We start from the raw sequence: 23,450 nt of genomic DNA, 5'->3' as shown, positions 1-23,450 counted from the left end.
GAGGGGACAACTGAGGCTTGACAAGGTTCAATAGCCCTAACTCAGCGAATAGTGAGTGCTGTGCCCTCGACTGGAAGTAGAGTCCTGTTCTTTTATTTTTAAAATTTATCTATTTATTTTTTACTTATTTATTTTTATTTTTATGTATTTCAGAGGAGGAAGAGGAGATGGGGTGTGGGGCAGAGAGATAGAGGCCGGGCTCCCATCTGCTGTTCTCTCCTTAAATGTCCCCAACGACTAGGGCTGGGCCAGGCCTAAGTCAGCAGCCTGTCCAGGTCTTCCATGTGGTGTGCCAGGGCCCCAACTGCTTGAGCCATCACTGTTTCCCCAGGGTGTGCATTAGCAGGAAGCTGGAATCAGGAGACGGAGGAAGGAGCTGAAGCCAGGTCCTCTGATGTGGAAGGCGGGCTTCTTAACTGCTAGTCCGAATGCTCGATCATAAAGCCCTGTTCTTACCTCTGCCCCTACTGCTCAGTGAGTGCCTCACCCTGCCCTCTCCCCCACGCATCTCCCCACACTCATCTCCTGGAGTAGCACACTGGCTTCCTTGTGCCATGTAGGGCCAGATTTCTGTATGCAGGTCTCAGCTTCCAAAGAGCTGTCTGCTTGTGATGTGAAAGTGGGAGCTCCCTCTGCTTTCTCTGCTTCCTCCCAGAACTTGTTTTTATTTTATTTATTTATTTATTTATTTATTTGAAAGAGAGAGAGAGAGAGAGTTACAGATGGAGAGGAGAGACAGAGAGAGAGAGATCTTCCATCCGCTGGTTCACTCCCCAAATGGCTGCCACGGCCAGAGCTAGGCTGATCCGAAGTCAGGAGCCAGGAGCTTCTTCCAAGTCTCCCACCTGGGTACAGGGGCCCAGGGCACTTGGGCTATCTTCCACTGTCTTCCCAGGCTGTAAGCAGAGGACTGGATTGGAAGAGGAGCAGCTGGGACTCGAGCTGGCACCCCATATGAGATGCTGGCACCACAGGCAGAGGCTTAGCCTACTATGCCACTGCACCGGTTCTCCTCCCAGAACTTATAAACCTCAGCGTGGCTTAGATGGTTTGATCTAACATCAACTGAAGAAAATAAAAGGACGGGAGCTCCTGATAATGGTACAGGCTAACGTTCTGAGGGTGGATAATGTTTTCTCTGAGATGAATGATGTCTCAGAGATTGTTAGCTTGGGTGCAGTAAAACATGCCTTCTCCCAGACAGGCATGCCAGGGGTCGGGAACAAAGAAACGGGACCTGGAAGTGCCCAGCATGGGACTCAAGGACTCAAGTGGACAGCGACAGAGCTTAACACAGTATTCCATCAGAGTGCAGTGGCTCCATCTAAGTGCACTGCTGCTGTTGAAACTCCTTACTCATCTTCCCTCCTCTTTACACCCCAGTGGCCGTCGCCTCTGCTGGAGATCTGCCAGTCTTCCCAGAGGCCTGGGTCAGGAGAACTCAGCAGCCAGAAAAAGCATCCTCTCAACTGAGTGACCTGTGGATGCCTTAGCATTGCTGAGAAGGACACAGCAGTTGCCTTTCCGGCCTCCTCAGGGATGGGAAGTGCTTTGCTGGTTCTCCTGCCTGGTATTGAGGGGCTGTTTGCTTGTTCTTCGGGGCTTCTGTTATGCAACACAGTAACTCAACAACTATTATCAAAGTCTTGCTGGGGCCAGGAGTCTCCTACATACTTGGGATATAGCAATGAATGGAACAGACCCAGCCTCTGGTCAAATGGATCTTGCAGGCTTCTGGGGACTCTCAGCTCAGCTGCTATAACAAACTCCTACAGACTGGGTAGCTTGAGCATCTACCATTTGTTTCTTCCAGTTCTAGAGCCTGGAAGTGTGAGATTGAGTTTGGTGAGGACTGTCTTCCTGGTTCACGTATGCAGCCACCTTATTGCTGTGTGCTCATGAGGCAGAGAGAGTGAGAGTCTCTCTCACATCTCTTGTGTAGGGCACTGATCCCATATGGGGCTCCCCCACCCCGACATCCTCCAACCCGGCAGCCCCACCTCCAGATACCGTCATGTTGGGGATTTAAGACCTCAGTCTATGAACTTGTGCTTGGAGGGGAGGGGGCACAAACATTCAGTTTATAGTGGGAGTGGGGTATACATACACAAATAAAAGACAATTGGCAATTGGGGTAAGTGCTGTCACTGAAGCAGCAGATGTACTAGGATTAGGGGGTTCTGGGACGCCTCTCCAGGAAGGAGTCTTTACAACTAGGACTGGGAGTGGAAGAAAGTGATGTCTCATGCCAGTGCAGGGAGCAGCATGATGGATGACCCCGAGGTGGGAAAGAGCTGGGTGTGTGGAATGAGGGAGAAGCTGATGAGTGGCCCGTGCAGGAAGGTACAGAGAGGAGCCCGAGAGTGAGCCAGGCTCAGGCCAAGCACTGCCTCCTGAGCTGGGTGAGGACTTGGAATTTTATTCTAAGGCATGGAAAACTGTTGAGGACCCCCCTTCCCCCTATCATTAGTAATGTGCAAGAAAAAGCTCACTCGTGACCTCTTTGTTAAGCTTTCTCAGCCCTGTCTTGATGTGTGAAACATTCTGAGGACAGAGATTGTAGTTTTCAACTTCCAGAGGAAACACCCAAGGCCCAGAGCAGTGTGGAAGAAATCTGCCCAGCCCACAGCACCTGCTCTACGTTGGATGAGTGCGGGCCTCCCAGGTACACAGCATTCTTCATCAGGAGCCTCAAGGGATGGATATGGGGCCAGTCTAGTCTTTCTTGGCAACCTGGGAGCAGGAACAAAAGACCCCGAAGAGTGAAGGGAGGGTGGCTGTGGTCTCAGGGGCTCGGATCTGCAGGTACAAAATATGCTAGAAGCCCCTGGAGAGGGAAAGAGCCTTGGGCATGTTTTCTTGCTGGTCTGTTCTGCACCGTCAGGCTGTGACCCAGAGGTCTTGAAAGGGGTTCTTCCCTGTTCACCTGGGGAAGACAAGTTCCCCTGTTTAGGAGTTTGCACACTTGGGAGGCACAGGATTTGGTGGCGGTGGGGGTGGGGTGGGGGTGTCTATTTGGAGCTCTCGGCCCAGGAAAAGCTTGCTCCAGAGGGCCATGTTCTTACACGGCCATCAGCTGGCTCCCGGCTGGATGTGCCCTTCCCTCCTCCTGCTCTGAGAAGCTGTCTGCAGGTCACAGAGTGAGAGGGGCTGGTGGCTCAGGCGGATCTTGCCTGGTTGGGCCGGCCTGTGCCATGAGCTGCACCTCACTCTACCAGGATGAGGGCTGCTGTGGCCCCGGGGTGTGCCGGCTTGAAGTGCACCCTGAGACGCTGGCTGAGCTCTGATAGCTGTGTCCCAGCACCCTGCTCACTGGCCAGCAGTGAGCAGAGTGATTGTTTGCTAACAGCCAAACTCGAAGTCCAGCTTCTGCAGTGACTAATATGGGTGTTGTGATGTCATGGAGCACTTTCACTTGAGAAGCCCCAGACACTTACTTTCCAGCAGTAACACGTGTCCTGTGACCCGGCCACTAATGCAGCACGCCAGCTCTCTCACAGTTCCAGGCTCTTCCTACTGAGCTCACACTCAGGTGTGACTCCCAAGTGAAGAGCCCAGTGTTGCCTGTGTTGCTGGCTTCACATGTGAGTGCCAGTTCATTGTGGAGGCTCTGCTTCCCATGTGGCTCCCTACTAATGTGCCTGGGAAGGCAGCTGAAGGTGGCTGAAGTACTTGGGCCCCTGCACCCATGCGGGAGACCCAGATGGAGTTCCAGGCTCCTGACTTTGGCCTGGACTAGCCCCGGCCATTGTGGCCATTTGGGGGGTGAACCAGTGGGACATTGTGGCTACTAGGGAATGAACCAGTGGATAAAAGATCTCTCTCTCTCTCTCTCTCTCTTCTCTCTCTCTCTCTGCCTTTCAAATAGATAACTAAACTTTAAAAAAAAAATCAAAGAGCAGATAAACTCAGGAAAATGTCAGTCAATCATTGTGGGCAGCCTTCCCCTCCAAGGCCCTTTTGGGGGCATGGTCACCAAGCAGAAGGGGTTAGGGAGCTAACAGTTGCAAAGACAGTGCCTTGACACTGAGAGCTGGGACTGAGCTAATCTTTTGGAGACAGCAGCTAATAGTGATGCCTTAGAGCAAGAGCCAGTGTTGGTGATGCAAACCTGAATTCACCCACTAATCCACTTGGTAAGTGACACTCTCTAAGGGAGTGTGTGGATCACGTGAGCACGGGTGGAGCCCTTGCTGTCAGCAGTGCCCTGGACCAGGTCCATTCCTCCTGTGGGTTTTACCCACCTGCTCCCTGTGCTGGACACTCAGTGACTAACGGGATGGACCCCATCCCTCGTAGTGAGTGCTGGGCTCCGAGCGGACCAGAGGGAAGTCCTGGCCAGGCCTCCCGTGTGTGCTTGCTGTATGACCGGTGCTGTTCTCAGCTCGCTAAAGCCTCACAGCCAGCCAGTAAGGCCACTGCAGCTGTTATCGGTATTTTACAGCCATGAAAAGGGACGCGCACATGGTGGCGGTGACTGGACCCAGACAGCCTGGGTGTGTACTTCACTGACTTGTCAGTCAGTGTGAAAGAAGAGGAGACTGCCTCTCCCTCAGAGAGGGGTGGGGGCGAAGGGCCCCAGGATTTCACTGCGGGGAGAGATGGGCTGAGAGGTGGGACCACTGCCCTTTTCCTCCCTCTGGGGGTTGGGGATACTCTCCGCTTCAGAAGAGCTGTTCTGGCCAGAAGAAACCAAAGCAGCACTTGCCTTGGTGCCAGGAGACCTGGGTTCTAGATCTGGTTGTGGCAGACAAATCTGTGTGCTCGCCAGGGCCTTCATTTCCGCCCCTCTCAAATGGGTACATTGGCCAGCGTTCCATTCCACCCCAACATCCAGGGTTCCAGCAGAGTCTGCCCTGGCTCTGTGTGCACTCTGAACAGGGTTTCCTGGGAGATGGTTGACTCTGACACGTGGCTTCCCGAAGGCTTGGGCAGCTGTGAAAGGGTGCTCACTTCCATCGTGTCCCAGCCGATTGCCTCTATTTGCATCCCTTTGTTTATAGGCAGAGTGGCTGCCTGTCTGGGGTTCAGACTACATGAGAGGAAGCACTGGCTGACTTTTCTGGCTTTTATTTATTTATTTATTTTTTTTTTGAGAGATTAATTTCTTTGTTTAAAGGCAGGGGGAGAGAGAGAGAGAGAGAGAGAGAGAGAGAGAGAGAGAGGTATCAGTCTTCCATCTGCAGATTCACTTCCCAAGTGGCCACAACAGCCAGGGCTGGGCCAGTCCAAAGCAAGGAACCTGGAACTCCATCTGGGTCTCCCCCATGGTTGGCAGGGACCCAAGTACATGGACCATCTTCCACTGCTTTCCCAGGTGCATTAGCAGGGAGCTGGATGGGAAGTGGAACAGCTGAGACTTGGACCAGGGCTCACATGGGATGCTGGCGTTGCAGGCAGCTATTTAACCCACTGAGCCACAATGCAGGCCCCTGCTTTGAGTTTCTGAGGGATTAAGAGCTGTCAGATCCCTAAAGCAAATGTTAGTGGAAATTAAAAGCTTCAAATAATTCTTAAGAGTTCGATTCATCTGCTGTTTTCTCTGGAGGGAGCTGTCTGTACTTTTCTAGTGTGTCTGAGGAATCTGAGACTGGCATTATTTGTTGGTTTAAATTCCTGGAGGAATTGAAAACAAAGCAAGAAAAACAAATAGGCAGCAGTGGAAGCAGAGACTTGTGTGGCTTCTGCAGCAGGGGAAGGAGGGCCCAGCTGGAGTGGCCAACATGCATGTGTGTCCTGCTGTGTCTGAGAACAGGCTTGGGGTCAGCCTCCTGGGGGTTCCTCACTCTTGGGGCAACTTGAACAATGGTGGAGCCGTGTCACTCATGGTATCGCTTTGTTCTTGAATGTCCAAAAGGTCACTGGCAACAGACACTGTGTAAGTGTCCTTGTCCCTTGCAAAACCAGCCTTAGGAAGCGGCAGATTACATTCACCACAATGAACCTCGTTCAGGTGAACCCAGAGACAGTGCTCAGTGTTCGTGGGTTTGTGGGAGGTCTTCAGGCTAAGCTGAGGATTACAACCAGGTGGGTGGAGCCTGTTCTAGTGGACATGGTGCAATCTGAGGTTGGGTGAATGGTGGCTTCACTGTACCTTATTTTAATTCCATAAATAAGTATCCGTGTACTGTGCCTCCGTGCATGACTGTAGTGGACAGAATGTTTGGAAAGCCTGTGTTGTGTACAGCAGGCTCTGGCGTTGCTGGAGATGGTGTTTGCTGGACTTTAGTATCAGGTGTGCTTTTCTCGGGAGGGGGGAGAGAATCTAAAAGGTTTCCTTGGTAACGACAGCCATTTAGGTAGGGAGCGGACACTGGGCGGGAGAGGGCAGGGGCACTTCAGCATCGTCCATCTGCTGTGAGAATTGAAAGTGAAAGCGTGTCTTTGGGTTAGAAGGTCACAAGGCAGTGGAGCTGACCATTTAGTGTTCCGAGGTTTGTGTTACAGGAAAAGAAGGGGAATTGCAACACAGAGGAAACGGTGACATGCGTGGGAGTCGTGGAACAATCTTCACTGGGGTGTTGCCTGACGTCCTGGGGTTTTTAAAGAAAAAACCCAGTTGTGGGTTTTTGGTTTTTTGGCATTTCAGCTTTTTCTTTTACTCTGTCCTATATTTTTTTTCAGGGATTGATTTTTCACTTTAGACTCCTCATTTCAAAAGCAAGTCATGAGTTGATGGCCTCCTACTAAAAAGTGAAGCTGTTCCCATCATGTGTACTGTGATGCTCCAGCAGCCCAGGACGGGCCTCCCGTGTGCTTGCAGGTGCCCAGGGAGCGTGTTTGTTTTGAATGAACCCCCGGTCAATGGGCTCTGAGCATTTCCCTTCCACGGGTTGGAAATCAGAGGCAGAGCTGAGAGCCGAGGTCCCTGGGAATGAGGTCATTGCAGAGAATGTCCCCTGGCCTGCCTGAGGTACGCACCCATGATTAAAGGTGCTCTAACATCATCTTTCTTTATGCAAGTGTGGCTTCCTGTAGAAAGGTGATGCTGGCAGAAACGATGACTGTGGACTGGGCTGAGACGGCCGTGGTTCTGGTGTGGGGACAAGTGGGGGGGATGACGCCACCAAACCTGGCTCCCCAGCTTGCACAGGTGGAAACTAGGTGGGCCTGTGGGTCTCCCAGCTGTGTGTCTCTCTGCCTTGTTTCCTTTTTAGGACGTTAATATCTTCTTGTATGGATTGCTTCTAAGTTTGGAGTCGACAGAGAATGTTGCCATATGTTAATTTATTTTAAATCATAATTCCATAAATAGCTAGTTTTGCAGTCCCTGAAAAACAAATGGTAGTGACTTGTCTTTGCTGAGAGGGGTCCCTGAACGTGAGGGGTGTCAGCTGTCGAAAGTCCTGACTGGTGGAGGGGGCGTGAGGAGCTTCCAGGCGCAGACACCCTAATCCTCTGAGCCGTGCCTCCCACCGTCTGGCCTCACCCAGCTCACCTCCATGGGCCCCGGTCTCCTCATGTACTCAGGGTCTTCCTTCCTCCCTCCCTCCCTCCCTCCCTCCCTCCCTTCCTCCCTTCCTTTCTTTTGAAAGGCAGAGTAGACAGTGAGAGAGAGAGAGAGACAGAGAGAAAGGTCTTTCTTTTCCATTGGTTTACCCTCCAATGGCCGCTGCGGCCGGCGCACTGCGGCCGGCGCACCGTGATGATCTGAGGCCAGGAGCCAGGTACTTCTCCTGGTCTCCCATGCGGGTGCAGGGCCCAAGCACTTGGGCCATCCTCCACTGCACTCCCGGGCCACAGCAGAGAGCTGGACTGGAAGAGGGGCAACCGGGACAGAATCCGGCGCCCCGACCGGGACTAGAACCCCGGGGTGCCGGCGCCGCAGGTGGAGGATTAGCCTAGTGAGCCGTGGCACCGGCCTGCGTTCCTTTCTTTCTAAAGATTTATTTATTTATTTATTTGTTTGAAATGCAGAGTGTCAAAAGAAAGGGAGAGATGCAGAGATCTTCCATCCACTGGTTCACTCCCCAGATGCCTGCAATGGCTGGGACTAGGTCAGGCCAAAGCCAGGTGGTGTGCAGGATCCCAAGCTCTTGAGCCATCTTCCATTGCTTTCCCAGGCACATTAGCAGGGAACTGAATTGGAAGTGGAGCAGCCAGGACAGGAACCTGAATGCCAGCCCTGAATGCTTTTCTTACCCACACTTTTACTGCACCAGTTAAATTCTAGGGCTGGGCCATGCTCCAGTACCAGCTGACCGGCAGTCTCAGTTGCTCAAACAACCAAAGCGTCCCTCTCGTTCTTGCTGTATGTGCAGGGGAGTTGGCAGAGGGCAACCGCATCCTGAAGGGTGCTGATCCACAGCGCCAGAGAAAGGGGAGCTGTGCCCTGACAGTTCTGCACTGAAGCCTAAAGTAGCTCCTTCCATGTGCCCATACTCTGTGAGTCAAAGCAGTGAACTTTAAGAGGGTGGGGAGGCTTCTGCTTAGAAACTCACCTTTCAGGAAATGAAGAGTTTGGGGAGGGAGGGTCAGGACAGGAGCAGGACTGCACCAGATTCCCTGTCACCAGAGCCAGGGGACCTGACCTTGCTTTTACATTTGGACTTGTTTCCAGTCTGTGTGCAGAAAGTATCAACTGCAGAATTACTTGTGAAGTGGTCTGAGTACAGAGAGCTCATTGTTTAAAAAAACAAAAAAATTTAAAAAAAAAACACTTTGAGGGATAGGCATTTGGCACAGCAGTTAAGATGCTGCTGAGGGCGCCCACATCCCAGCATTGCAGTTCCTGGATTCAAGTCCCGGCCCTGCTTCCAAGTGCAGCCTCCTTGGAACGCAGACCACGGGAGGCAGCAGTGCTGGATCAAGTATGTGAGTCCCTGCCACCCACGTGGAAGACCTGGATCGGGTTCTGGGCTCCCAAGTTGGGCCTGGCCCAGCCCTGGCTATTGAAGGCTTTTGGGAAGTGAACGAGGAGTTGGAGGATACATCCTCTGGCAGAACTAATGACTGTGGGCTGGGCTGTATCTGCACATCAAATAAATAAAGATCTAAAAAATAATAATAATAACCTTTGGGTTGTAGCTCTGAGTTAGCATGTGTTCCATTGCTGGAGAAAGCTTTACAAAGTAGGCCTCAGATGTGTAGGAATCCTGTCTGGTGGTATTGCAACATGAGCTGGCCGAAAGCTGTGCCATTTATTTTGAAATACACATATGTTAAAAAGGAGCAAGTGAGGATTCCCAGAAACTGGGCGTCTAAGAAAAGAGAATTCACAAGGCCAGCGTGGCTGCCGGGAAATCATCTTCTGGAGGTTTCTTGTTCTCGCCAAGCCCTTGTCAGTTGGGATGGAGGCCAACCGTGTCTGTTGGTCCAGGGGGAGGCGTTCAGAGGCACGCTGCCCGCGGAGTGACCTCTGTGCTCAGTGCTGCTGGATGGCTGCACAGAGCGGAGCTCCTGCTGAGTGGACGGTGCGGGCCAGGCTGCGGTTCTCTCTGTTGATGGAGGTGTGTGGCTGGGAGGCTGTGGAGCTATCTCCTGCAGCAGCGGGTGGCCCCGGTCCCCTACTCATGTGCTGTGGCTTCTTGGGATGCAGCTCTCTCACAGTCTCAACTAGATTGTGGCAACTGGAGCCCAAGGAGGGCCGTGCCACACGCTTACCACCTTGCTGCTTCCTCTTTCTGGGTCTGTCTGCCCTGCCTGGTCGGCCGTGAACTCTGAGAGGGCAGAGAGCTAGTGTCTTACAACAACCCTCGGAGGCAGGGAGTCTCACCGTGGGGCACTGGAGGCGCAGAGAGGCTCAGCCGCTCACACGTGGCCATCCTGCCACTAAACTCCAGAAACACAGGTCCCTCGGCCTGCCCCTGCTCCCTGCAGTCTGACGGTCAGTGGCAAAGAGGTTCACACTCAGCCAGGGGCAGCTGCAGAGGCCGCATGATCAACCTTGTGTCCTCCGCCTCTCAGCGCGTTACTGGGACGTGATCATGCAGCGTGGCAGCTGGGTGGAGGCTGCTGGCTGCGCACATTGGCTGCACCTGCTCAGGCCGGCAGGGCCAGGCCAAGGCCAGGGTTTCTTTGGGCACCTGTGTTGAGCCTCTCTCTGGTACGTGGACTTTCTCCAGGGCAAAGCTTTTACCACAGTTCTTCGTCTTCTTTACAAAAGGAAACAAGGCAAAGCGAAGCATTCTGATTTCCAGAAGCCCAGGCAGTCAGGAACCAGCTTCTGTAGCTCAAAAGAGGAAATTTGAGATCCTGGTAAGCCCCGGACAAAAAACCAGCATGCTGTCAAACAGGCCGAAACAGGCACAATATGACATAGGCCCCAGGAAAGGAAGTACTGCCTGAGTCAGTAGTGGGTGATAGGGGACTTGACTTTCTTCCTAAACTGTTTTGTTTTGCATTCCCCTCCATTTTCCACTGTTACCAGGTGGTGTTTTTATACTTAGTTAGGGACAAAGTTATTAAGCATGGAAAGGTTCCCCTGGCACAGTGGAAAGGACGGAAGAGAGCCTGGGTTAACCCCCCTCCCCGCCCCGTGAAACGTGACATTGAATGTGTGTATCTGTGGTCTCTGCGGGGCCTCCCCGGGATTGGGACAGAAACAGGAAGTTAGTCTCCGCCCAAGAGTTCCTTCCAAGTTAATCATTTCTCTCATGAGTCTCAGTGACCTGGGAATGTGCCATGACACTGCAGCCTGACAGCGGGTCAGCTGCAGAGTCCCCCGCCCTGAGCCACGCTAGGCTGAGCCCAGGGACCCCCTAGCCTTCCCCAGAAATCTGGGCCGACACTGGCCTCCCTCCATTCAAGGGCTTCCGCGTTGATCTCGTGTACAAAATTGTGGCTTTGTTTTAGATAATTTGGAATCTGCTCCCACTAAAATGAAAGAAATATCGATCTGTAATTTCACCACCCAGAAATAATCCCAGTTAATATGAATTTCCTTTTGATCTTTCTTTCTTAGTGTGTATGTGTATTTATATGACCATGCAAAAAGCATGAAGATGTCAGATACATGTATAGAAGGCTACACATTTTTGTGGCTTCTTTAGTTGCATTCCACAGATTTTGCTCTCTTAGCACGCAATTCGACATACTTTCTAATTTCCATTTCTACTTCTTTGCCTCTGAACTTGGGGATTTTCTAGATGCCTTTTGCTTAGGGATTTCAACCTAATTCGGCTGCCATCAGAGAGCAGAGTTACAGTGATTTGAGTCCTTTGAAGCTTGTTAAGAACCTGTGTTTGGCCTGGAATAGGGTCAGTGGTGACAGATTCCGCACGTGCATTTCCTGCGCCCTGCATTCCGTGCCTGTGGAGCCTGGTGTGCCAGTGAGGATAAACTTGCAGGTCAATTTGCTCAGATCCTCCACATTCTGGCTGTTTTGTTACTGTTTGTTGTTTCACGTGCCTTTTCCGTTATTTGGAGAAGTCTGTTAAAGTGCCTTCCTGTGACTGTGGGTTTGTCTGTTTCTCCTTTTACTGTTGTCAGTTTTTTGCTTTATATATTTTAATATGTTGTTATTGGATGCATACCAGTCAATGTTTTTGAATCATCCTGGAGAACTGGTCATCATGTCATTAGGATACTTTCCTCTATCTGCAGGAACATTCTTCCTTTAAAGTCAGCTTGAGGGGGCTGGCGCTGTGGCATAGCAGGTAAAGCCACCTCCTGCAGTGCTGGCATCCCATATGGGTGCCAGTTCAGTTCCCCACTGCTCCACTTCTGATCCAGCTCTCTGCTATAGCCTGGGAAATCAGTAGAAGATGGCCCAAGTTTTTGGATCCCTGTACCCACATTGGAGACCCGGAAGAAGCTCCATGCTTCTGGCTTCAGATTGGCTGAGCTCTGGCCGTTGTGGCCATTTGGGGAGTGAACCAGCAGTTGGAAGACACCACCCCCTCACCCCCGCCACTGCCTCTGCCTCTCTGTAACTGTGCCTTTCAAATAAATAAATCTTAAAAAAAAAAAGTCCATTTGAATTTCAGTGTGTTGTACCAGATTTCTTTTCATTATTGTAGACATAACATTTTTTCTCCTTTTTGAAAAAAAGATATTTATTTATTTGAAAGGCAGAGTGACAGAAAGAGGGAGAGAGATTGATCATCCATCCACTGATTCAGTCCCCAGATGACTGCAAGAGGAAGGGCCAGGCCTGCAGTGCCGAATGGCCCCTGGGATTCTCCGGCTCCTTGGGAGCAGATCGGAAAGCCAGGAGGCCAGGGAGTGCGTGGGGGGCGCCCACCTCACCCCAGGTCCCTCGGGGGACCCTCCTTGCCAGCAGGCTCTTCCCACCTGCCTTTGCCTCAAGAGACAGCTTTGGGTGGTGGACTCAGGCTGCCTGGGTCTTTGTGGCTTCACCTGTCCATGTGGCGGGTGCTGGTCCACCATTCACCCCGCGGGGGTCTTGCCTCCTGGCCACCTCCATGGGCCTGGTTGTCCCTTAGGAGCTTTCCTGGGGCTGCACAGCACTGGCCCGGAGGAGCCCCTCCCACTTGGGAAGGCTCAGCTCCCAGAATCCTGGCCCAGGCCCAGCCTTGTCTTCCCTTTCCCTTTCCTTTTCCCTTCCCCAGCCAGACCCACCCTGTACCAGCTTTCGGCTGGGAGGTGCCTGGCTTCCTGGAGTTTCTGGGCAAGCTGCATGCTTTGAGTTTCCCTGCAGTGCCCTGTGCTCCGGATTTGCTCCGCCCTTGGCTTCTGCTGGCCAGGGCAGCCTTCAGTTTCTTTGCTTCCCTTTCCAACACCTCTACCTTGTTCATTTCTGACTGCATTGAGCTAGCTCTTTGCTCTAGGTAAAATCTCGGGCCGGGGCGGTGCATGGCACAGCAGGTAACACACCGCTTAGGGTGCCCGCATCCCGAATCAGTCCCAGTCTAGCTTTGGCACCTTGGGAGACAGGAGATGGTGGCTCAACGCTGAGTCCCTGCTTCTCACTTGAGAGACTGATGGAGTGCCAAGCTCCTGGCTTCCTTCAGCTTGCCCCAGGCCTGGCTGTTATGGGCCGTTGGGGAGCAAACCAGCAGATGGAAGATCTCTCTTTCTCTTTCTTTCTCTGCCTTTGTGTCTGTCTGTCTCTCCCTCTCTGTGTCTCTGATGTTCAGAAATAAATAAATAAATAAAAATGTAAATCCCCACGCCAGGCTCTGGAAGTTACGGGACAGCAGCCCCCTTGCCAGGCGCTGACGTGTCATCTATCACTTTGTGTAGGTGGCCACGTTTCAGGAGACTTCCCCTAAGTCTCCACCCTTGATGGCAAGAGCTGGAGATGCCCGTGGCGATGGCCGGAACAGCGCAGGAAGACCTGCCACCGTGCTTGTGGGAGCCCCAGGCACACACGAGACCCAGGCGGTGAGTAAAACAGACCCTCTTGGTGGAGGGACGAGGACTGGAGGATCTGGAGGGGATGGGGGAGGGGCGGCTGTGTGACTCCCCCTGCTCCCTGCCTTGCAGAGACGGAGCACAGCATAGAAACACTGACTCACTGTGAAGGTCATTTCCTCTTCAGTTTTCTGGGTCGTAATCATCTTAAAGGGCAAGCATCAGCTCTGTGCCACGACAGTCTCAAAGCCCAGTGCGCTGCAGGCACACAGCACCCTTGTCCTATTTCCGGTGAATGTGTTTTGGTGTGACTTTCCATTTATTGCCTGTGATATCTTTCCCATTTCTAATGGTGACATAAACTTTCCTTTAGTATATTTTTGAAGACTCAGTTTACAGCAGCAAAGTTAAGCAAATAAAAACGCACTTGAGGGTAGGATTCAATTATGGCAACAACAGTAACAAAACTGACTGTGGTGGTGCCGGAATGACTGTCCTTCGAAGAGGAGGTACAGAGAGGACCTGGCACCCTGGAGTTGTGGATTTCAAGACCCTCCTCTTGCCAGTCCCATTCATGCATTCCCCACTGGTGGAATCATATTCTCCAAACACCTCTGTTTCAATTTTGCAGATTCTGAAATGAAACTGAAGACTTAAGGAGAGAATGTTGTTGTTTTAAAATATTCTGGCATCCTTTAAAGAATGATGTCAGAAACTTTTTTTTTTTTTTTTTTTTTTTTGACAGGCAGAGTGGACAGTGAGAGAGAGAGACAGACAGAGAGAAAGGTCTTCCTTTGCCGTTGGTTCATCCTCCAATGGCCGCCGCGGCTGGCGCACCGCGCTGATCTGAAGGCAGGAGCCAGGTACTTCTCCTGGTCTCCCATGGGGTGCAGGGCCCAAGCACCTGGGCCATCCTCCACTGCACTCCCGGGCCACAGCAGAGAGCTGGCCTGGAAGAGGGCAACCAGGACAGAATCCAGCGCCCCGACCAGGACTAGAACCCGGTGTGCCGGCGCCGCTAGGCGGAGGATTAGCCTAGTGAGCCGCGGCGCCGGCAGAAACTTAAATAGGTATTGTTAACCACTAATTCAGACTTCCTGGCATCAACTGCTGTGCCTTAGAGGAATCAGTTTTCCAAAGTGACAGTGATCTCCTTAAAGAGAGATCGTAGAACTGACCACGACAGAAGCCTGAGTGGTACAATAGTGGTACAGTAGTGGTACAGTAGTGACTAATCAATCATTTTCATCTCTTAAAAACGTTTATTTATTAATATATTTAAGAGAGAGAGAGAGAGAGAGCGCACTCCCACCCACTGGTTCACTCTCTAAGAGCCCACCACAGCCAAAGCCAGGAGCCAGGAACTCAATCCAGATCTCCCATGTGGATGTCTCAAGGGCGCAACCACTTGAGCCATCACCTGCTGCCTCTCACAGTGCACAGTAGCAGGAGGCTGGAATAGAGAGCCAAACCAGCAGTCAAACCCAGGCACGCTGACACAAGACTCAAGCCTTCTAAACTGGTGGCTTAACCATGCATCAAGCGCTCACTCCCATTGTCATCTCGTTAGATGTTTTTTTGAAAGATCTATGTATGTATTTACATGAAAGGCAGAGTGACACAGAGAAATATCTTCCATCAGCTGGTTCTTTCCCTAAGTACCCACAACAGCTGGGGCTCGTCTAAGCTGAAGCCAGGTGCCTGGAACTCCATCCTGGTCTCACATGTGTGTGCCAAGGGACAAAATACTTGAATCTGCTGCTGCTTTCTCAGGCACATGAGCAGGGAATTGGATGGTAAGCGAAGCAGCAGGCACTGTAACCAGCACTTACATGGGATGTTGGCATTGCAAGCAATGGCTTAACCTACTGCACCACAATGCCAGCCTCTCTCTTACTTATTTTTGATGAGGATCTCTCACCCTTCTGGGGCTTAGAATGTTACATTGTGCTGGCACTTGCTCAATTACTTGGGTTATTGTGTGGGGTCCAGCCAAGAATCTCTATAAAGCCTAGTGTGCAGCAATTTGGTAGATTTTAAAAAAAGTGGAGGGTGGGGATAGAGGTGTGTCTGAGAACAGGAAGGTCACCTGTGATTTGCTAAAGAAAAATCTGAGACCCCTGGACTTAAATGTTAACAGGCCTGGGTTTCTGAGACACATTAAACACTGACAAGTGTCCGGAGGTCTATGGAATCCTTTTTTTTTTTTTTTTTTTTTTTTTTTTTGAGCCCAACAACAGCAAACAATTTTAAGTATCTCTGAAGTGTGTGTCTTCCTGGCCAGGCAGAGGACAAGGTGGGAAGTTCAAGGCCTTTCCAGTTCCACAAGGATGACTGGAGAGGTTGCCAGAGTAACCAGAAGGCATGGCAGTACAGTCTAGAGAGAGCGCAGAGGAACGCAGAAACGTTTAGTACCCAAAGAAAGCAACTCAGACCCCTGTTCCCATCCAGACAAGATGAGCAGCAGGTGCAGCAGGTGTCCCAGGGCTCCAGGGAGGTGCCCCTCCTGCCAGCCCTTTCCTCTCACCTGCTGCGCCCTGGCCACACTGGCCATTGCTTCTCCTTCATTCCCCAACGATGCCTGCATAGCACAGACTTGGGGGAGTGTGTGAGGATAGTGGGGGGATGGGAGGATCCCACTTCCTTGACTCTGGCTGCCACAGGCAGCTTCATACTGGCTGGTTCTCTCCCTTGCTCATTTTGTGCTCAAATCCCTTTTCTTCCCCCTCTGCTCCCAATTCCAAGCCCACTCCCTACTTGGGGGCTACAGAAACCCCCAATACCAGTTAAGTTTTCCTTCTGTAATTCCAGTCTAGGATCAAGGCACACACTTTTGCTTTAAATAAATACTGGGACCAGCATTGTGGCAGGTTTAGCCACTGCCTGCAGTGCCTGCATCCCACATGAAGCCAGTTGGAGTCTTGGCTCCTTCACTTCTGATCCAGCTCCCTGCTAATGGCCTGGCAAAAGCAGCAGAAAATGGCCCAAGAGCATGGGCTCCTGGCATCTTTGTGGGAGGCCCAGATTGAGTTCCTGGTTCCTCGCTTCAGCCTGGCCCAGTCCTGGCTGTCGCCGCTATTTGGGGAGTAAACTAGCAGATGGAAGATTTATCACTCTTGCTCTCTCTCTTCCCCCCACCTCATAACTCCGTCTTTCAAATATAAATAAATCTTGAAAAGAAAATGCTAAGCTTTGTTAAACAAAAGTTTTGGTTACCTATGATCACCTGCCCTAGCAGTGTAACCCATTAGCAGAAACAATTATGATTTTTTTTTGTATAATGCATCTCAGATAAAATTCTTAAATATGGCTCTCTGTGTCCTAAACAGAGGAACCCAGGTCCAGTGGGCAGTGGTGGCGGGGGTGTGGTAGGTGGGAGAGTCCTTCCATGTCACTTGCTCTGTGGATTTATCTCTTCAGAGACTACACTGAGAGCCTGGGACCCCGGAGGACTGGCCTTGAATCCTGATTGCCTTGCCCTGCGGAAGACGCATGCAGCCGAAGATGAATTCAGGAGAAGTAGCTGCTTGCTGCTCTAACTATGGAAAAGCAGGGCCACAGTGAGATGGAAATAACCCTGTCCGATTCTCGTTCCCACGTCAAGCTGCTGAAAATCCACCGGGAACTTCTGGTCACCCACATCCATAACACCCAGTGTCTGGTGGACAACTTACTGAAGAACGACTACTTCTCCACGGAAGATGCAGAGATTGTGTGCGCCTGCCCCACGCAGCCCGACAAGGTGCTGCCTGCCGTCCAAGCTGGACGAGGCCACTCCCTGCTGACCTGAGAGAAGGGGAGGGGGGTTTGAGTACCATGGGCAGAGTTTCTCACCGGGGTCCTGACAGCTCGTAAGGCCCAAGTTACCAGGTTATTACAGCCAAGTTCTAGTCCTTCAAAAAGTGTAGTGAGCCGTGGAATTAAGAGAAGTTTATTTTGGTGAAAAAAAAAAAAAAAAGAAAGAAATCCATTCTTATGCAGGATCTTCAAAAAGTTTATAGAAGGAGGGCCGGTGTTGTGGCTCAGTAGGTAAAGCTGCTGCCTCTTATGCCGGCATCCCATATGGGCGCTGGTGCCAGTCCTGGCAGCTCCACTTCTGATCCAGCTCCCTGCCAATGGCCTGGGTAAAGCAGCAGAGAATGACCCAAGTACCTGGACCCCTGGACCCACGGGGGAGACCCAGATGAAGCTCCTGGCTCCTGGTTTCAGCCTGGCCCCGCCCTAGCCATTGGGGCCATCTGGCAAGTGAACCAGCAGCAAATGGAAAATATCTGTCTCTCCCTTTCTCTCTGTAACTCAGAGAGAGGCAGAGGGAGGGAGGGAGGGAGAGAGAGAGAGAGAGAGAGGTCTTCCTTCTGCTGGTTCACTCCCCAGATGGCTGCAACAGCTGGAGCTGCGCCGATCCAAAGCCAGGAGCCTCTTCCGGGTCTCCCACGTGGGCACAGGGGCCCAAGGATTTGGGCCATCTTCTACTGCTTTCCCAGGCCATAGCAGAGAGCTGGATTGGAAGTAGAGCATCCGGGCTCAAACCAGCACCCAATGGGATGCCGGCACTGCATTTTATTTTTTAATTTCCATTTTCTGTGAACTTTTTGAAGTTGCCCCTTCCCCTCTGCTGTATCTGTGTCCAGAGCCAGCTCTGTGCTCTCAGCTGTCACTGCTCACAGCTTGTTTTAGAAGCTAAGAGTCGTCAGGAAGAAGCAGACAGACCCAGAACACCGGCCAGGGGCGTGTGTTCCGGGTCTCTGGACTTGGAGGGCTGGCCGGGCTGCGGGTTCAGGAGTGGGTGCCTGCCAGGCAGGGTGGGTCTGCAGCAAAGGGAGCCTTCGGAGGGCTCCCCTGGGGCAGAGCCGGGAGGCCCCGGAACAGTCTCCGCAGCAAGCCCAGGCACACACTCGTGTGCTGTGCTCTCCTCTCTTGACTTTTTTTCCTTGAGTTTTTAAAGCAGAAAAAGCCACTGTGAAGGGGGCGCAGTCCTCGTCCCCAGGGGTTCAGAGGGGCTGGGAGGCAGCAGGCGGAGGAGGAATTCCACGGGTGGACAGGGCTCTTGGGGTGGGTCTTAGACTCACAGAAACCCTTGCTGTCCTCGAGCTGTGTGGGTTTATTTCTTGCTTGGGGTAGGAGTGGATAGGGCCCCCGTCTCTCAGATTCTAGGCCTCCCTCGTGTCAAGTCTCACGCGGCCTGCATAGCTGCTGTCTGTGGGAAGAGCTGGGGGCCCTGCCCTGAGCCTGGGGGTCTTCCTGGCAGGAGGACATCATTTGTGCGAGCCCCTGCCCTCCTGTTTGTGTCGTCACTAGGTTCGCAAAATCCTGGACCTGGTGCAGAGCAAGGGCGAGGAGGTGTCGGAGTTCTTCCTGTACGTCTTGCAGCAGCTCACAGATGCTTACGTGGACCTCAGGCCGTGGCTGTCGGACGTGGGCTTCATCCCTTCCCCGCTCATTCAGAGCAAAGCCATTGTCAACACCGACCCAGGTACAAGTCAGCGCCAGGGGTCCAAGCACGGGGCCGGGGCCTCCATCACAGCCAGGCCTGTGTTCAGCTTCAGCAGGCAGCCAGGTGCTGTTTTGATTTTAGAAAGAAAAGCTGGTCCCTGTCCCCCAAGCACAGCACAGGTGACAGCAGCTGAACTGACCACAGGTTGGGGCTTTGCCTCGCTCAGGCGCCCCTGAAAGTGTGGGAATGGTGTGCTCTGGGCTTGGTGTACTCTCTGGGCTGACATTTTAAAGGCTGCCTACATTCAAGGGTGCTTGCTTGCTTGCTTTTTTTTTTTTTTTTTTTTTTTTTGACAGGCAGAGTGGACAGTGAGAGAGAGAGACAGAGAGAAAGGTCTTCCTTTTGCCGTTGGTTCACCCTCCATTGGCTGCCATGGCCAGTGTGCTGCGGCCTGCGCACCACGCTGATCCGAAGCCAGGAGCCAGGTACTTATCCTGGTCTCCCATGGGGTGCAGGGCCCGAGCACTTGGGCCATCCTCCACTGCACTCCCAGGCCACAGCAGAGAGCTGGCCTGGAAGAGGGGCAACTGGGACAGAATCCGGCGCCCCGACCGGAACTAGAACCCTGTGTGCCAGCGCCGCAGGTGGAGGATTAGCCTAGTGATCCACGGCACCGGCCCAAGGGTGCTTTCTAAAAAATCTTTCCAATTGCGATTCTAGGCAAAGTCTTCTCTCACCCCTGCATGTCAGTTCTTGTTTCCAAACATCAGGGGACCCCATTGTGGTTCAGCGGGTGTTCTTGATGCCCCCAGTGTCTGCTGGGCACCAGGGGTTCCACAGGGAAGAGACACAGATATGGCTCCTGCCCACAGCGAGCTCAGGGTCTAGATCAAGTGGCCACCGTTAACCAGTCACATGGATGTGGGTTTGCAGGCGCTGAGCAGGGCAGCAACAGCCAAGGCTCCTGAGAACGTGTGCCCTGGGCAGTGTCTCCTTTGGAGCCAGATGGAGTCTTTTTTTTCCAAAGAGTTATTTATTTGAAAAGCAGAGAGAGAGATATCTTGAGAGATATCTTCCATCCACTGATTCACCCCCCACCCCCCGCCCCGAAATGGCTACAGCAGCTGGGGCTGGGCCAGGCCGGAGCCAGGAGCCAGGAGCTTCTTCTGGGTCTCCCATTTGGGTATAGGGGCCCAAGCACTTGGGCTGTCTTCCACTGCTTCCCCATGCGCATTAGCAGGGGGCTGGATTGGAAGTGAAGCAGCCAGGACATGAACTGGCACCCATTTGGGATGGTGGGGTTGCAGGCAGGGGCTTAAACTGCTACAGCACAGCGCAAGCCACAGGGTTGCATCTTTCCCTGCTCCTCTCTCCACTCTGGGACAGCTGTTGGCAGCATACCAGCACCCAGGCACAACTTCTGATTTTTAAAAAAGATTTATTTACATATTTATTCAAAAGATAGAGTGAGAAAGAGAGAGAGAGAGAGAGAGAGAGAGATCTTCCATTCTCTGCCTTACTCTTCAAATGGCTACAACAGCCAGGACTAGGTCAGGCTAAACCCAGGAAGCAGGAATTCTATCCGGGTCTCCCATGTGGGTGGCAGGGACCCAGGTACTTGGTCATCTTCTGAGGCCTTCCCAGGAAGCTGGGTTGGAAGTGGAACAGCCAGGACCAGAACCAGCACTCTGATATGGGATGCTGGTGTTGGGAACAGTGGCTTAGCCTGCTGGGTCCCAATGTAGGTCCCCTAAAGTCTGATTTTTAAAGAATCCAACTTGACCTTGAAAAGTGAAGCCATGGACAGTGTTCTAGGGAGTCAGGTGTATGCTTAGGAGAAGCGAGACCACTCCACAAAGCTCCCGAAGCCCCCACAACAGCTCCTGCTCTTCAGGCTCCATTCCGCATCCCCTGGTTTCCTTCCCTCCCTTTACAAGTCCCCCCCCCCCCCAGCCAGCCCCTGCAAAGACAAATGTTCTCAAAATGAGTTGTTCTTTCAAAAAACTTTTCTATTCTTTTAGCCAATAATTTACTAGCTTTTAAAGTATGATTTGGGTCCAGGATTGTAACACAGTGGATTAAGCTGCCACCTGTGGTGCTGGCATCCTATATGGGCACTGGTTCAAGTCCCAGCTGCTCCACTTCCAATCCTGCTGTGCAAAGGAGCAGGCCTGCCTCGGATGCTAACCCTGGTGGAAGCCTGTCACCCTTTAACTAATTCATCTATATTATTATTATTATTATTAAGTCCATTTATAATTCAGGAAAAGCCACTGGGTTTTAAAATATTTACTTACTTATTTAATTTTAGAGGCGGAGATACAGACAGATCAGACTGGCACACAGAGCTCCAATCTGCTGGTCCACTCCTCAGATGTTGGTAACAGCTAGGGGCTAGGCCAGGCTGAAGCCAGGAACCCATTCCAGATCTCCTATGTGGGTGGCAAGCATCCAAGCACTCGAGCCACCACATGCTGCTGCCTCCCGGGGTACACATAAGCAGGAAGCTGGACTTGGGGTGGAGCTGGGACTGGAACCCAGGCGCTCCCAATATGGGATGTCCGACTGCCAAGCCAGATGCCCACTCCCTGGCTGGCTAAATCTAAAGTCAGGCAGAAGGACGGAAGCCCAGGGCCCCTCAGACCTTGGGATGCTGGCTTTCTGGGGCTCCAGGGCCTGTGTGTGGGGAGGTTTGCTCTTGGCTGTGGGTTCTGTGTGCCTGTGTGCTGGATGTGATGGCCACCTGTCTGTCTCTCTCCTTGCCCCTCCCCCGCAGTGAGCAGATACACCCAGAAGCTGCGCCACCAGCTGGGCTGTGACTCCAAGTTCATGCTGTGCTACAGCAAGAAGGAGGAGATGCTGCTGGAGGAGACGTACACCGACACCATCATGGAGCTGATCAGCTTCAACAACGAGAGCCTGGGCAGCCTGGGCAGCCCGGCCTGCCTGCTGGACCAGAGCGCTGGCGTCCTCAACGAGCAGGCCGAGACCGTGTTCGTCTTCGGGGACGCCGGGGTGGGCAAGTCCATGCTGCTGCAGCGGCTGCAGAGCCTATGGGCCTCGGGCCGGCTGGACGCAGGGGTCAAGTTCTTCTTCCACTTCCGCTGCCGCATGTTCAGCTGCTTCAAGGAGAGCGCCACGCTGTGTCTGCAGGATCTGCTCTTCAAGCACTGCTGCTACCCGGAGCAGGACCCGGACGAGGTGTTTGCCTTCCTGCTGCGCTTTCCCCACACCGCGCTCTTCACCTTCGACGGCCTGGATGAGCTGCACTCGGACTTCGACCTGAGCCGCGTGCCTGACAGCTGCTGCCCCTGGGAGCCCGCACACCCCCTGGTCCTGCTGGCCAGCCTGCTCAGTGGGAAGCTGCTCAAGGGCGCCAGCAAGCTGCTCACGGCGCGCACGGGCGTCGAAGTCCCGCGCCAGCTCCTGCGGAAGAAGGTGCTGCTCCGGGGCTTCTCGCCCAGCCACCTGCGCACCTACGCCCACAGGATGTTCCCGGAGCGGGCGGCGCGGGAGCGCCTGCTGGAGCAGCTCGAGGCCAACCCCAACCTGTGCAGCCTGTGCGCCGTGCCCCTCTTCTGCTGGATCATCTTTCGCTGCTTCCAGCACTTCCATACCACCCTCGACGGCTCCTCACAGCTGCCGGACTGCACGGTGACCCTGACCGACGTCTTCCTGCTGGTCACCGAGGTGCACCTGAACAGGACGCAGCCCAGCAGCCTGGTGCAGCGCAACACACGCAGCCCCGAGGAGACCTTCCAGGCCGGCCGCGGCAGCCTGCTGGCGCTGGGACGGGCGGCCTACGGGGCCATGGCCAAGAGCCTGTTTGTCTTCAGCCAGGAGCAGGTGCAGGCCTGCGGTGTGCAGGAGGAGGACCTGCAGCTGGGCTTCCTGCGGGCCGTGCCGGAGCTGGGCAGCGAGGGCGGTCAGCAGTCCTATGAGTTCTTCCACATCACCCTGCAGGCCTTCTTCACTGCCTTCTTTCTTGTGGTGGATGACGAGGTGGGCACGCCGGAGCTGCTCTCCTTCTTCCACGAGTGGGTGCCCCCGGGGGAGGTGGCGGCCGCCTCCTGCTATCCCCGATTCCTCCCTTTCTGGCGCGTGGGGGGCAGTGGCCCGGTCAGAGCAGACCCCTTCAAGAAGAAGGATCACTTCCAGTTCACCAACCTCTTCCTGTGTGGGCTGCTGTCCAAAGCCAAGCAGAAACTCCTGCAGCACCTGGTGCCCCTGGCGAGCCTGAGGAGGAAGCGCAAGGCCCTGTGGGCACACCTGTTTGCCAGCCTGCGGACCTACCTGAAGAACCTGCCCCGGGTGCAGTCCGGGGGCTTCAACCAGGTGCAGGCCATGCCCACCTTCCTGTGGATGCTGCGCTGCATCTACGAGACGCAGAGCCGGAAGGTGGGGCAGCTGGCGGCCGGCGGCATCTGCGCCAACTACCTCAAGCTGACCTACTGCAACGCCTGCTCGGCCGACTGCAGCGCCCTCTCCTTCGTCCTGCACCACTCCCGCAAGCGCCTGGCCCTCGACCTGGACAACAACAACCTCAACGACTACGGCGTGCGGGAGCTGCAGCCCTGCTTCAGCTGCCTCACCGTCGTCAGGTGAGGCTGCCAGGCACGGGGAGCGGCGGCGGCCTGTGAGGTGGTGGGGGGGCAGGCTTAGGGCATCCGTGTCCCCTGAGCCTCCAGGACTCACAGCCACAGGTGCTGGAACACGTGGATCTTCTCCATCTCAGGGTGGCAGAGCGTAAGGAGCGAAG

The 23,450-nt window shown here is 53.4% G+C and overlaps 1 protein-coding gene across 9 annotated transcripts in view; it reads left to right on the top strand.

The window, feature by feature from the left end:
- NOD1 (nucleotide binding oligomerization domain containing 1) overlaps positions 1-23,450 on the top strand; it is a 48,032-nt gene that overhangs the window by 6,000 nt on the left and 18,582 nt on the right. For 3 of the 9 annotated variants that reach the window (XM_008261592.4, XM_008261590.4, XM_017344412.3), the window contains exons 2-5: positions 13,147-13,287; positions 16,678-16,999; positions 18,556-18,730; positions 21,468-23,292. In XM_008261592.4, the coding sequence (XP_008259814.2) occupies positions 16,799-16,999; positions 18,556-18,730; positions 21,468-23,292 (2,201 nt within the window). In that variant the 5' untranslated portion in view covers positions 13,147-13,287; positions 16,678-16,798. Of the gene's footprint in view, positions 1-2,511; positions 2,666-6,791; positions 6,914-9,277; positions 9,450-9,504; positions 11,289-12,303; positions 12,769-13,146; positions 13,288-16,677; positions 17,000-18,555; positions 18,731-21,467; positions 23,293-23,450 lie in introns of those variants that run through there. The other 6 variants (XM_051852873.2, XM_008261595.4, XM_008261591.4 and 3 more) reach the window with 6 other exon arrangements.

The sequence above is a fragment of the Oryctolagus cuniculus genome, chromosome 16 (genome assembly GCF_964237555.1).
Source record: "Oryctolagus cuniculus chromosome 16, mOryCun1.1, whole genome shotgun sequence".
Taxonomy (NCBI): domain Eukaryota; kingdom Metazoa; phylum Chordata; class Mammalia; order Lagomorpha; family Leporidae; genus Oryctolagus; species Oryctolagus cuniculus.
Note: the sequence above shows the minus strand (reverse complement) of the source record. Positions and strands in the feature narration are given on the sequence as shown.